General features: G+C 41.2%; 1 protein-coding gene across 1 annotated transcript in view; it reads left to right on the forward strand.

The window, feature by feature from the left end:
- The first annotated feature begins 442 nt into the window (after window positions 1-442).
- The window catches only part of LOC135945783 (LIM/homeobox protein Lhx1-like), a 30,271-nt gene continuing 14,974 nt past the window's right edge, over window positions 443-15,739 (forward strand). The window contains exons 1-2 of the mRNA XM_065493656.1: window positions 443-1,167; window positions 6,924-7,129. Coding sequence (XP_065349728.1) covers window positions 458-1,167; window positions 6,924-7,129 — 916 coding nt within the window. The 5' untranslated portion in view covers window positions 443-457. The remainder of the gene's footprint in view (window positions 1,168-6,923; window positions 7,130-15,739) is intronic.

Raw genomic sequence — 15,739 nt, forward strand, 5'->3', positions numbered from 1 at the left:
CAGGTTGAAGGGGATAAATTACCATCTAGAATTTCTCAGTAGGGTTGTAATATTTAATTGTTATTTACTTTTCTCATTCACTTTTCTAGAAACATTATTCGCTGTCAACTCCTTCTCGCGAGAGTCCATCAAATGGTGCGTCAAGACAGACTGTCTGGCAGGGCAGACTGACACCCATCAAACTCTCTGCGCGAATGCACGCAAGTGGGTCAGCGCGGCGGGTCATGGGTCAAGTGAAGCCTTTGGGCACGCGAGATGCAGCGCAGCACCCATGCGGACATTAGCATATTGCAATGGCACGACCACGACACACGAGGAGGAAGGCAGGCAGCCGGCGACACATGACAATATCAAAAAACACAAGGCGCGCGATGAAAAGCCACGGCAGCGGCGACAGCTCACGGAATAAAAAATCGGACGCCCCGCCCCTTGGCCAATGGGCTGCGCGGCGGCTGGCATGGCGAGAGAGGCGAGTGGCGCTGCAGTGCTCCTTGTGGCTAAAGGGGATAAGGTTGAGTTTGGCTCAGCACTCATCAGGCCGGGCCCAGAGGGGCCGGATTCTGCGCGTGGCCGCCTTCGAGCAGCCGCGGCGGCCGTCCTGCCAGAGAGCCGGCACGGTCAGTGTTGTGGCAACGCTAGACGCGAGCGAACGAAGCGGCACACGCGTAACCGAAAGAAGCCAGAAGAACCGATCCGCCGAGCGATTGAGAAGGCCGTGTTTGGCGTGCTGGATTTCTCGACCGGCAGGACGTCGACCAAGCGGCTGCAGCGGGGCCTCGCGGCCGGCAATGAACTAGCCGGGGCCGGCGTGGTGATCAACCCTGTGTGCATCCTGCGCGACAAGCTGGGGACCGTGACGCAGCAGCAGCCCAACACAACGCTGTCGCCCTACTTCCATCACCACCAGCTGGGCTACCCGGCGGCCGGCGGCCTGGGCGGGGGTCCTCGGGCGGCCGCGGCCCTCCACTCAGCGGCCGCCGCGGCCGCATGCAACATGATCACCCTGTGCGCCGCCTGCGACAAGCCCATCCTCGACAAGTTCTTGTTGAACGTGCTGGACAGAGCGTGGCACGACGAGTGCGTCCAATGTTACGACTGCCACGCGCACCTCACCGACAAGTGCTTCAGTAGAGAGGGCAAGCTCTTCTGTAGGACCGATTTTTATAGGTGAGCACCCAGCTTATTTTGTCGACTAAATTTTCAGCGATATCCTTATCAGAAAACAAGGTTGCGAGCGCGTGCGGCGCTTCCCTGATTACGCTCGCTTTTCCTTTCTGCGGCTTTCCTCGTCCTTGTGTTTCAAATCGCAAAATAAGTTCGTCTGAGCAAAATAGATCAGTTGTTTCTAATTGAAGTCAGCCAATTTTCTGTGCAATTCGGTCACAGGACTTCAAAATCAAAATTGACATATGCACACGGGTGGAGTGCATATTTCAGGGTTTGGGAGGTTTTTGCCAAAATGCAATTTTTCATTAATACAACTTGATGGAACCTCCAGGATACGCACGGGTATTCGCTTCCCTATTATTATCATAATTTAAGTGCGTTATTTTAAACAACAATAATTGATGTGCGTTGTGGAAGAGGAGCGCGTGTTCATGTTTAGTCAGAACACCCTAATGTTTTGTAATGTCTTTCTGACGGTTTATTGTATAACTTGGGACAAAGTTTCAGAATGATAGCCATATGTTCACCTCCTTTGAAAGCTATGTAAGACAAATTGAAACATAATTCTGGCGTTGAACATGCTCATTTTCAGATCAAATCTTAAAAAAAAGCTATATGACAATACTATAATCAAATTACTTTTAATTAATAGGTTTCATTTTTTCTTTGCTCTCGTTTTAACCTTATGAGAAAGTGTCCCAAGAATTATTCCTTTCTCGTGATATTTCTTGAAGTGAGATGAACTCTTACACTAACTCATTTTTGAGATATTTAATAGCAAAAAATATTATTGCTAGTTGGAATGATAATTTTCATCAAATTTATCCTATTTATTAAATAATTTAATCAGTCTAGTCTTTATTCCTCTTAATTCCTTAGCGAGTGAAATTGGAATTTTAAGATTCAACCGATTCATCATATTTATTATTCACCTTAGTAAAGAAATGTACTGAAACTCGCCAGAATTATGAAAAATTTGAATCAATATCTGATGACAATTATAGCATAGGCTTGTCCTCGTTGCTTAAGGAATATCAATAAATTTTTATTCTTCGCCTCTCTCAGCTCCAAAACTGTTGTTAAATTTGAAAAATTTTAAATTACAAAACGTCAAATTTTCAATCCATCGCTGAAAATTCCGTCCTCGATCGTTCACAACCTGAAATCTTTCCTGAACCATCATAAAAACTTTCGGCAGCTTGATCAGAATGAAAGGCCTCTAAAACCACTTCAAAAAATAAATACTAAAATTAAAGTGCATATTTTTATGGTGCGAAGAAGCAGCTCTCTTCTGCGTGCAATGGTCATAGAATCTTTATGGACAGAAAGACGAATAGCCATGTCTGATTTTATTGAAATTTAAAACCCACAAGAAATTCTGAACCCAAGCAAAGTTTGGATTAAACGGATTATATCTTTAGGAATGCAAAAATATTTTTTAGATTGTGAATGCGTTGTTGCACTAAACCTGAGATTTCCAGCTTGACAACATTACTTCAATCTGGAGAAGTATTAAAATAATGAAATACAGTGTGTCCCTTGTCATGTTCAAAAGATTATTATACAAACTTTGTTATTTTTAATACTAAAACACTCTTTTGTCAGTTTGAATTGTATGGGCACATCATTTCGAAATCAGCCTATACAATAGCCATCATCTACTTATAAGGGTGTGGAAAACCATTTTACAGAGGCTTATTAAAAAAAATTGGTATCGTATAAAATATTAGCTGTCCCTTACCCTATATTTCAGTACCTGTTTTGCAACAAACAATTTATCTGTTTTTATTTCGTCTTGCTGTGGCACACTCATATGGAATAAGTAGGCTTCTTGTAGATTTATATTTTTTCAAATTTTTTTTAATGTTGTATATTATATTGATTTGCATTTTATCTCATAATATGACTGAATTCGCAGAAATTGGTCGCATTTCACTTGAAATTTTTGAAAACAACGAGGATGAAGTTTCATTTAAGTCTCAAGAATGCAAGCAATCTCGGGTGAAAATTTGTTTTCAAGGATTATAAGTTCGAAATCACGTTTGTATACAGGTAAAATTAAGTTCGTGTATCACACAATCAATATTCAAGTTGTTCACAAAAAGAAAATTCATGTTTCTTCGAAAATTGTTAACACGAATAGTTGCCCACATGATAAATGCTCATTCGACGTACGCAACCACTTGGTTACACGCATTATTTGCACAAATTTTCAAGTTGAAATTTCTTAATGGGAAAAAAGAAAAAGAGTTCCCGGCCATTTACATATATTTGTCTAGTTCAAATGTCGGTCGTGTTTTGTTGAAAATCAATGTTGATAATGCTGTGTTGCTCGATAAAACCCAAACTATAGTCAGAAACGAAACTTTGGCTGCTGAGAAAATGGCGTCCAGCCGCGAGATAACGTCACTCTTTCGTCTCAGAAATTTAAATATTTGCGTATAAATTACCATGCATTGTGATACTCACGCGCGACATTTGCATAAAAACATGCCCGTCTCGGAAGTAGGAGCACACAGCAGCACTTTGTATAAATACTCAGGGGGTTGGTCAAAAAGAAAAGGAATTAATGCGGGACTTCCGTGTGTGCTGAGCAGTCTCCTCCAGCGCAAAAGCAGATTTATAAACTCGGCCGCGCGTTATCTCGCGGCGCACAATATTATTATTCGGCTTGTACAATTTTATGGCCGCCCTATAAAAATTTATTGGAGGCTGTAACTCATTTGATAAAACAAATGCGCGCACACACCGGAGTGGGTCTCTTTGCGCTGCTGCCGAGTTTGTATTTGTATTTGTACACACACAAAACACCGATTCAAACGGCGGGGAATCAATAGCGAGTTGCAACCCTGCTGCTGCCGCCGCTGCTCCCGCCCCGTGGAAATAAATTTTAAACCACCAGCAAGCCAAGGAGCGCTGCGCTGGTCGCGCACAATGGAAAAAATCTTCCCTCTGCCTGTGTGGCGACGTGCCTGAAATAATATCTCGCCTCCCTTTTTATTTTGAATTTTTTTTATTTCTCTCGCCGCTGCACAAACATTTGGTATTCATGGCCAAACTTTGCACCTCGCTCGCATGGTGGGAAATAACAAAAAAGTAAGCCGGCTTATTGTTGCTGTCAATTGAATGAGTGTGAGAGATGCTCAGCGCGAAACTGCACACTAAAATACGCGTACACGCACAAAGCGAGCTTTGCACCGACACAAAACACTCCAGCACGTTGACACACCAGAGTGACGATTTCATTTTTGTGTTTTTCAACATTCACACTGCTTTTGAGCCTCCAGAAGGCTTTGAAAATACCGCTCCTGCTGCTATGGCCGAAAACTTGACGTCATTTCAGGACCATGAGAACTATATTATTTGTAACAAAAGATTGGCTATATCAGTTATATCAGGCTGAAAAACTTCCGGTGATAATTCCGATTTAACTAATTTCACAAACTTGTTTTTATAACTACATGAACATAAAAATTTTATCTAGCTCGGCCCAACATTTTGTTATCAGAATTAGGCAGAATGTGGTTTTTATCAGTGCTTAGCCCGACAATAATTCAACCATTTAAATTGAGGGAATATGAAATAAATAAAAACAATGCTGAAACCAGTTGACGTATGATATGATAATAAAATGTCATGCGTGCTTTAAGAGGTCCTATTAAATTTAATTTTGCTCAGTGGAAAATAAACAAAAACACTTTAATTTATTTTCGCCACTTAAATGATGTATAGTCTTAGTTACGACCAATTTGAAAATTTTGAAGCATAAAATTACAATGATACAAATTAAGATAAATATATAGCTCGCGGCACAGCAATGAAGCTATTTTACTTTTAATTTCAACCGAAAAAGTGATTCTGCCGTCCTTGACATCTATACCAAAAATTAGATGGAGACGATTTTTATCTCAATTTTTAAATACAAATAAAGCATTCCTATTCCGTGTGGTTAGTACAGATTAAAGAATATCCGTTTTAAATCTGCATCCATTTTCTTTTTAATGGGGTGCAGCGCACGTTGAGAAAATAACACAATTGTTTTTGCTGCTGACGTCTTCTGATCGCCGGTACGATTGATGAAGAGCAAGTAAACAGCTTTTTAACACCGTGCAATTAGAGTGAATGAGTGAGTGCAGGTCAAGAATGAATAAAAAGCGGCGGGAACGTGTTATTTTCGCTGTCGCGGGAAACAAAAAGCCGCGCACTGAACACGTACGCGCGGCCGTCAATTAAAACCAAGAGAGCAGCGCGGACAAATTATTCTAATTTATTTAGATATAAGTATTATTATCGAGCACGCGATGGGCATAAATCTTTGATGTGATGGACTGCAGCCAACGTGGTTTTATTTATATCAACATTTCGCCGGTTGCAACATACAACTGCTGTGACTTTAATAAATAATTTTATGTTCGAGTGAGTGAGCCGAGTCGCGAGCCATTAAAATATATAATAGTGAGCGGTCCTCTACTCTCTCTCCGCTTGCATATATATAGTGTAATCACTCTCCGGTCGTGAAATTATTCCGATGAGCGATGCATATTCATAAACAGGCCACATGAGCGCCCGGATTATGGAAATAATAATGAATGCACGATCCTGCACCAGCCTCTCAAATGCTATATACTCTGAATATGAAAATACACGTCGTGGCAAAACGCACAGACCGCTGCTGCGCTGAAAGAATAATGCAAACGAGAAAATAAATCAGGTTTGAATTAAGAATGTGTAAATGACCACTTATGAAATATAAGACTCTAATCATTCTGAAATAAATTGAAAGTATGATCATCCTTTGTAACCACTTATTGTTATAAAACAGGATTTGAATAATTGTTTCTGAATTGTGATGTTTATGCTTAGCTACTTATTGATTGAATCAAATGCCAATTAAAAAAAAAAACTTGAAACAATTTTTGGCCTAACCTAAATATTGTACTAATTGTCCCCACTGCAAAGAAATAAATTAAAGAATTTAGAATTTAAAATATCATTAATTTTTAATTAGTAAAATATGTCGAAAAAATTTTATTTCAGATTTTCACAAATCATTTGAACGGTTCTTGTGAAGTTATAAAAAATAATAAATCACACCAACCATAGAAAGAGTGGAAATGAATCGAATTACAACTATTATTTTTAATTTATTTATTTTTACTTTATAAATATGGTATGATGTTTGCTACTGCTTTGCTGGATTCTTCGATTATCGAGTTTCGCATCAGGGCCATATGGGAGTACGCGTAATAATTTATGCATTGGCTGACGAGTCGGGATTTATCCACGTATTGCGGCTGGCCTGTGTGTGGACATCTGGGGGCTTATAAATTATTCGCCACTGCTGCGATGAGTCGCGCGCTTTTATCTCGCGAGTTGAGCCTTCGCTGAGCGGCCAACTTTTCAACTTTTCTCTCCAGCTCGCGGAGAGGCGATATACAAACGAGAAATAAACTGCGAGAGCGGATTTTGGCATTAATTAGCGCGCTCATCTTGATAATGCTCTGGCTGCAGCAATATGTATCTGAATTTGTGTGTGTTGACCCTCTCTTTTCCTGCGGGCGCTCGATTAATTATTTCGTGCCGTTTGATTTGGGCAACGTTGCTGTTTATTTATTTATTTGCCCGGTCAGGAGAGAGAAATCATTTCACGCGCGCAGCATGTTTGGGAGGCAATAGGGCAGAATGATCGAATTAAACCAACCGAATTTCAAATTTATCAAATTCGATTTTAAAGCCTTTTCACTCTCTGTTCACAGGCGGTACGGCACAAAGTGTGGTGGTTGTCTACAGGGGATTTCGCCGAGCGACTTAGTTAGAAAAGCGCGGGGCAAAGTGTTCCACCTGAACTGTTTCACGTGTCTTATATGTCGAAAACAGTTAAGCACTGGCGAAGAACTCTACGTCCTCGACGACAATAAGTTCATCTGCAAGGACGACTACCTCAGTGGGAAGAGCTCGCAAGGTAAGTGTCAGAACTTTTGGTCTCTTCTCGCAGTGAACTTGAAACTCGATCGTCTTGATGTGTTTGATTTTTTTTTCTTATTTTCCTTCAATTTTTGGAAACGCTTATTATTCGTCTGATTGACCAGCAGTGGCTGAAAAAAATAAATATATGCATTACAAAAAGACCCAAAATTACCATTTAGTGCAACACTATCCCGTCTCTTTCATGGAAATGAGCGTTAGTAAGTGGCGTCTGGTCCCTCAAATTCGGAAATTATACGTGCAGGCCTCTCCCCGTTGTAATTACCGCGACCAGAGCTGTCCAATATATTTGATTGATTGGCGGTCAGTCACGGCGGCAAAAAAGAATAAAGAACCGATCGCTCTGGCTGCACCGAAATCCAAGAGGCCCGCTGAATGAGAGGGTCTCCGTGCGTATATATAGGGATACACGCACTGCGAAAATGAAGCGGTGCGTCGGACAGCTCGAGGATTTATGGGGCGCTGGAGGAAGGGTCACTTGACTTGCGGGAAGGAGAGCGCACATGCAGGCGCCTGCCCACCATCCGACAACAGGTCTAGACTGAGGTCAGTTTTGGTCCCCTGGAATTAGCATTAATTCGGCTGGGGGAGCAGAGCGCATTATTATTTTTCACGGGAAATCGGAAATTGATGGGTGCCTTTTGACCGGTGGGCCCTTGTTTGTGCTTGAGGAAATTTAATCATTGTTTTAGAAATTTTGAGAATAGCTGTTCACAAAGAACTAGACCTTGAATTTTGATGAGCGTTTGGAAGCCTAAGTAGAATAAATCAACAGTGATCCAAGAAAAATAAACGGCCACTGAACAATATGGAATGGACTGAAGAGTGCAATATTCCCATTGTGAGAGATACTGCAGAAGGTTTGGTTAGGTTGACGGTCTTGGCGCCTCTGTAGCCTCACACGACAACGTGGCAAGATAAGCTTCTACTCGTTGTAATGCCCAAATAAATACCTTCGCAGTCCTTCGGGATTCCTTGATCTATTAAGATATAAAGCATTTCTTATGAAATTATTACATGAAATTTAGTATTACTATTTCGAAATTCGTGGTGCAATTCGGTTTTGAAATGCATATTGGTCAATATCGTCAACATGATAAGATTATATAAGCCTTTAATCCCTATTTTCCCACGCCTTGTTATGTCTGTCTCACCTAATGGCCACTCGCTAGCCAATTCACCGAGTGACGCGGAAAGTTGGAATTTCAAGTATCCGCTGGCTGAGTGATAAAATCAAATATCCAAACTGATTGTGAATGATAGGATGAAAAATCCAAAAATATTATTCATGTCGGAGGCCTCTGACACCGATTAACTGCAACTTTCAGTGCACACTTGACACCTGCAATCGATTGGAATACATCAATTATTTTTCTATAAACTCGGTAGTTGACAGTTTAAAAATGTTCAAGTTGTATTATTTTATTTGCCATAAAACTGACTTTGCAGGATTCAATTGATAAATTCATTGCCAAAATGCAGACAGGTATATTTTGATCAATAATTGCTAAACTGACTGATATACATTTTTTTCCTGACCTTTGGATGCCATTTTTGAATGTAAATAATGCTGCAATTTAATTTAAAATGAATGTTCTAAATTATAATTTAGCATATTTTAGTTGAAGCTCTATTTACACCTAGATTGATCAAAGTTTTTGACCGAAATAACTGCGTTATATAACAATTACAGGGACACATTTATTGGAATTATTCAATTAGTGATATCAGCTAATAGCTCTCATCTAATAGAGACATAAAACGGAAACAAAGGGTTGACGTGGCAGCTGGCGAAATCGTGAGAGATGGCCGCGCATATGTCATCTGGCACAAAAAGTCGCCCAATTTTTTGTCAGTTTCCTAATAAAGCAATGGCACGCACGCGGCGCGGAAACATCCGGCCGCACGAATACGAATGCGAGAAATAATAATCGCGTCGCTCGAGTTGAGAAGTGTATATGTAAGTGAGCGGCGTGTGTATAAACAACGTGATCTGCCGGCCATCAGGGTAATTGGCCGAGTTTTTTGTACCTGTCCAGCAGGGCACGCATTTTCGCCCTCGCTTTCCTCTCTGCAATTTGCGCTCACCGCAAAGGGCGATTATTATTTTAGGAGGAAAGGGACACCGCGAACGCGTTTATTGTTGTTATTAGAGCCGCCGGAATAATTTGGGTCGGGGGGTTGAGAATTACAATTAGGCAGCGGAAAAGGGAAGAACGGTCGACGCTGAATATACACAGCACACATATTCGCTGAACGGAACTTGCGCGTTTTGATAAGCGAGCTGTGTGCTTTCCTGCGCTGCACGCGCGGAAAATTTGCTTTTTGAAAACGAGCGAAAATGTGTGATTTCTGGGCGGATGTTATAAATAGAGAGCACTTAATTCTGGTCAAATTATATAGAAATATCAAACCAGGAAATTGCCTTTTTTCAAATTAAGGCAAATAATTTATCACTTCTGTTGTTAGTTGGTATAATATGAACGTTAATATGTGTGTTGTCACAGTTGTGATTAACTTTGTGTATATCAACATGCATGATAAATCAGAGAGTGATATAATTTTCAGCACAAAAAGGAAGTGGGGGCTCAGGCTGCGAAACAGGCTATATCATGCTGGCGAGCGATTTTGAATTTGCACCAAAAGCGACAAAAACAAAGCGACCACACCGCTATCGCTGTCACTGAATCGAAAACTGTTGTCATCACACACATACTGGTTGGCTCGTTTACAAGATTCGCAGTTTGATTGTGCATATTGGATAATATATAGGGAGTAAATCCGTGTTGAGGCTATAATTCACTTAGCTTTCTAGCTAAATAAACTAGCTTTAACTTTTAACACACTTGTCAAATTATTGTTACTTAAAAATAATTTAGTGCAAAAAATTGCTATTTTTTCAAATATTTCGATTTGTTTAACCAAGCATAATATTTTAATTATAGTAAACAAATTAATATCTTGAGTGATATTATAACAATTTCCACAATTTCGTAGTGACTACAATTTGTTAGCATTTAAAAATGTATTAATTATTTTCAAATCATTGAACTGTGTAAATTAAGTAAATATAAATACCAAATTTCCGTGTTTATAGATTTCACTTATTATGGTTCAACATAAATATGTCAAAGATAATTAAAATCTAGAATGGAATCCAGGACTCTATTATAGATATGTATTCACAGAGCCGACCATTTGAAGTGATGCCGAACAAGGAAGTGCGTGCTTGTCGTGGGAACGCCGTATGACCATCACGCGTTGATTTGCATGTAATCGGCGTAGTGCGATGCAAATTGTCGGCGCTTTGCTGAAGAAGCGACCACACCAGCGGCAGGAAGCTTTTACATTGCAATCGCGCGCGAAAGGTGTCTTTCGGACACACCACGAGAAAGATTGCCAGCGATTTCGGGCCACACGCTTAATAAAGTGCGGTAGGTTGACATCAGATGAGCTTGCCAGCAGCACTGACGTCCAAACGGCTGATGCCACTCGCGCTATTGTGCGCACTCCAACAGCCGTGGCTGCGGACAAATGACTGGTTAAAAATTTGGCACAGACAAATCATTATACTATAGGCAAGAATTAGGGATTTTTTTTAAATCTGTTTTTTTCTACAGTGGTTGAAAATATTTGTATTATGTTACAGTCCCAGCTATATTTAATTTTACAGGAAAACTTGATGAATGGGAAAATATCCTCAAATAACTCATTTTAAAATAATATTTAGACCAGCATTTAATCGGTCCATATCCATAGTATGCCACATTTTGCCTCTGGAAGTCTGTTTTCAAAACCAACGAATTTGCTCGTCTGCCGGGATTTAAATACATTGCTGGATGTGTGTGTAATGAGTGGGGCGGTGTCTCGCATCCTGTCTGCGGCGATCACAAAAGGAGCAAGATAATGATATTGGCACCATTAGCTATGCAACGCACACAAACATTAGTGCCATCCACCCTGCACGTCTCTCTGCTTTTTTTTGCTGCCAGCGGTGGCTTCTGCCGCTTTTGGGTGCAGTCGCCGGGCCGAGCGATTACCCACGATTTATTGTCTATTAGACGCGCTGCCGAATTTCATATCACTAAGCCAAGGACAATGGAAAAACGGTCAACCGAGAGCGCTGAGACTTTTCTGCTAAAAATCGAGCCGCAATTTTTAAAACGGTCATGCGAATCTTTTTTATTTATGCACGACAAATTACCCGCATGTGTGTCGAAAGCAAAAATAACAAGTTGAGAACTGCTGATTATAAAAATGCTAATAAATCGTGTCCGCGTGAAATTTGTAACGTAAACAAACTGATGCCGGACCTGAATCCATGCTTTCGGGCGGTTTAATTCATTTCACAAAAACGTTCTTCATTTGTATTCTCCTGCTCACAAGCGTCGTAAACTACTGGTTTGCTTATGCAAGACGAAGGGACAACTTTTTGTGTGCCTCGTGGGTGAGAAGAGAAAATTTACATTTGACCGACTGAATTTTCCTTCTGGTAAAAACACTCAAATGCCAAAAATGAACTATACTCTGGTGAAAGTGCAAATTTCTTTGCCTCCGCAAACAGCAACTCTCACAAAGGATATTAAAATCAAATTAAGTAGATCGTGTTGCTGGCAATTCTAATCAAAGATTTTTAACTCTATCGCATAATGCAAATAATGGCTCAAGAGATATATTACGTTACAAATATAGAACAACTCCTGGACTATCATTACGTGGGGAATACGTATATGGTTTAAGGTCATTGCTAAACCCGTACTCCCGCATCATTGGATAAATCACCTCTCTTTTGCTGCGCTGCTGTTGCATTAAAAATAAGGCTCTCATGAAGGAGGCGTTGCGCTGCATTTTCACGCCGCTTCGCCGCTCACTCAGCGCGATAATAAATGAATGCGTCGATTTGCCGGCACCGACCTTTTTCCCATAATTGCAGATCATGTGTGCACGCGCGGAGCATGCACTTTGGCTTAATCTCCACTTATCCGCGCGCACTCAGTTTTAAATAAAAATATACAAGAAGCGTCCGAATGCAAACACATAATACATAATTTCTGCTGCTCTATCATTCAAATGCACCTCGCGGAATCTAAGCAGCGTTTTTCTTTCTTTCTGCTCAAAGCGAGAGCGCACGTGAGAGGTCAGCACGACGGAAAAGCGGCCTTTTACACGAGATGAGATTACGCCGTGAAAATATGGTGCTGGTGCTACTCATATCAAGGTTCAGCCGCGTGATGCACTTGTTTTCCCAGCCAGCAGCAGCAGCCTTCCAGATCGAGAGAGATGTGCTCGCGGTGTGTGTAATATATAATAATGACGGAGCGGCACTTTTTCTCTCTTTCTCTCGTGGTTTTCGAGCAGCGGCAGCAGCCTCCCAAGGGGCGGATCGTCTGACCTCACGACCAACTAATTCCAAAACGCACAGCCGCTTTTTCTTTTACGCTTTTCAGCCGTGTTTGGGCGCAATAAGAAATTGCGTATATGTGCGGCTTTGAGCTTCCGCGTGCCGTTTTGCGGATTGTGTGGCCAGCGGCGGTCGTTGGCACATTTAACCCTTTGGCGAATATTGAGAAACATACCGTTCATTATGGCTTGGCAAAAATACTTGACAGTCGGTCAGCAAGGATTGCAAAAAATTCATTTAAAACTATAATTAAAAGTTGCACTAGCTTGCGTGTTTGTTCATTTCTTGTATATATACACACGCAAAAATTCAAAAAAGGCTCACTTTAAAAAAACGGAGAAAATTTGTTTTGATTTCATGTTGGCAAGCTTCGATCTAAGAAATCGAAAAATAATTTTGTGTTTTATTAATAATTATTTTGTCATATATATACCTTGGTCCTTGAAATTTTGTCAAAAATAATCCGACAAAATTCTGTGCAGTCCCGCAACTTGGCCTCCCTGAGATAAAATCTCGCACAAAATTCATAAACCTAAAATCATATTCCTTTGATTCAAGTTATTTCAAAGATTCTGCTTCTTTTGTATTTTTTTATCGTTTGCGCCTCAATGAAGGCTGCGGTAGTTCATCAAGAGGATTTTTGTGCCATACAATTCTTTTTCATTTGAGTATTAGATTTGACTGAATATCATTTTCTGTTCATTTTCAATATTACTTGGATTTTTCTCCCTTATTCCTATTTGAACTGTAGACAATTATCAACAAAAAAAGAGAATTCATTTCACGGATATTTCAAAAGTAACATTTAAATTATAATAAATATCGCTTTCCGACACCTTTCGTTGTAGGGCCCTAGAGAAGACGATAATTTCTCGTTGAGTGTGCACAGAAATTAGATTCACACCGTCTACTTCCAAAAATTTCCATAGCACGCATTCTCTCTGCGCACTTCCTCTCACGAAAATTTCGACATACACAATAACCCCCTGTGGTGCAGTCGACACCGCGGCTGAGCGAAATCCCTCTCGAGCAGCCAGCGAACTGTGAACCTGATGGCCGCGCGCGCGTTCGTTAATTTCCAGCATGGAAACAGCAGCGAAATTTGCTGGTCCAGCGGCGAAAATGAAATATGCGGCGCGCGCGGGGAGTTGAGCCGTGCCGCATCAAAAGACCGAAATCGAAAGAGAGCAGCCAGCATCACGTACCCTGCTGCTGCTGCTAGTTCGACGAAATAATTGCTGCTGGTTTTGCTCTGTGTGTGAAATTACGGCTGCTGCTGCTGCTGCTGGCCAGCGAGCTGGTGTGCCGCATGGAAATAATAACTTTTGCAGCAGCAGCAGCGGTAAAAGAGTAAAATAGTAATTGCGCCTGGCTGCAGCAGCAGCAGCTTTTACTCGGCGGCGAGGTTGATGATGATGATGGATCTGCGCCAGGACGATGATTATGGGAATCTGCGGCCAGAGAGATGGGTTTTGAGTTTGCCGCCACCGCAGAATGCAAAGCCTGTAATCAAACACAAACAAAGCGCTGTGCACCACAAATTCGAGCAATCGCGCTCCGCGGGATGTATATTGGCGTTCGCCTCCGCGCTGCGAGCCCGAGACGACAATTTTGAGATTAGTTTCTGTTGTTGGTGACGGCCGGAATGAAAGGTCGACCAAGTCTCATTCATGATCTCAATTATGTAGCTGTCTTCATTCATGATTTTTTACTACAACTACTATTCTGCGATGAATGAACACGCAATGAGAAAATTGCTTTTAGAGTTACCTGACAGAGGTCCCCTTGAGAAACATCTGACGACGGGATCCAAATGAATTGAATTCATTAAATTTTACATATGATATGTTAAACTGTAAAACCGCAGAGAGCTCTAAAATAATGAAATCCTTTATTCCTTATTTTTCTGTGTTGCCTAGGTAAACCTTTCTCAGTAATCACACAATTGTGCAATGAGTTTGCCATTATACTTAGAATCCTATTGAATTTGCTACAGTGAGAAATATCTTGCTCTTTAAATAATCATAATTATATTATTAGGGCTATAAATAAACTTGGGAATTTGAGCAAGAAGGAATTTCAGAAAGTTGAGAAAACCCGGCACAAAGTTTGATTAAAAGAGCTTCCTGTCCGATATTGATATCTGAAATTTTATCATATCAAAAAGAGCATAATTTTTCCTCTCAAAATTTCCCCGTCTCAATCCATAAAGTTGCTGATCCCCTCTCGCAGCCAGTTCTTGGGAGTTCAATCACCACTTCTGCGTACACGGGGCATCAAGTTGTCAAACGAGCGAAATTGAAGCACCGCCGCCGGGCACATACACACACTCGGCTCAAGGAGCAATTCGCCTTTTAATTTGCAGAAATGGAACAATAAAAATAAAGAAAAGAGCAACATGCGCGCATAAAAGACGCTCCGCGCCGATAATAAAAGCAGTGGTGCCGGTGCTGAGTGTGTGGCAGAAAAATCGATTTACATGCTTCGCACGGTACAAAAGGTGGTCAGCAGAAAGCAGAGAAAAAGAAGCTCCTGCTGCGCTTTTCATTCCCTTTCCGATAGGCGCACACATAAAATAATATTACTCCTCTCGTTCGCCGCCGCCGCCGCAGCGAGTCCATAAATTTTTTTCCAAAGTGATGAGTCCGGAATAAATAGTCGCACACGGCGAGATAAAAATAAATAATAATTTACAAAAATCTTTTTAATGACTCAGCTGGGCGCGCGTTTCTCTGAATCGGACCGCTTCCCTGAACACGTTGAGAGCGCCAATGCTGTGTGATGTTTGTTGTGTGTGTATAAAAAAGGGAAGGTGAACACGGACCACCGAGTGGGTAAAATTTGACACCTCGCTCATGCTCTAAAAAGTGTGGCAAATCGACGGGCTTTTATGCTCTGCTCCAACAGCACCAAGCAGCATTTTCGGCCCTTTATTTTATAGTTTACGTGTCTCATCTCTCTTGCAACCGAGACAGATATATATATAAATTCAGACACACGTCTCTTTTTCTCTCTTGCCTCTTCAGACAATCTGCCAGCCATCAGTACAGCTGTAAAGTCTGTTCTTTTCCAACTCGCGGCGCGTATCTTGCAAGACGTTGCTTTTGCGGTTCGCGTATCGCGAGAAGTTGAGAGTCTGCTGCTCCAACGTGATGCGAGAGATTATGCAAATGCTCAGGTTTGCAG

The sequence above is a fragment of the Cloeon dipterum genome, chromosome X, assembly GCF_949628265.1.
Source record: "Cloeon dipterum chromosome X, ieCloDipt1.1, whole genome shotgun sequence".
Taxonomy (NCBI): domain Eukaryota; kingdom Metazoa; phylum Arthropoda; class Insecta; order Ephemeroptera; family Baetidae; genus Cloeon; species Cloeon dipterum.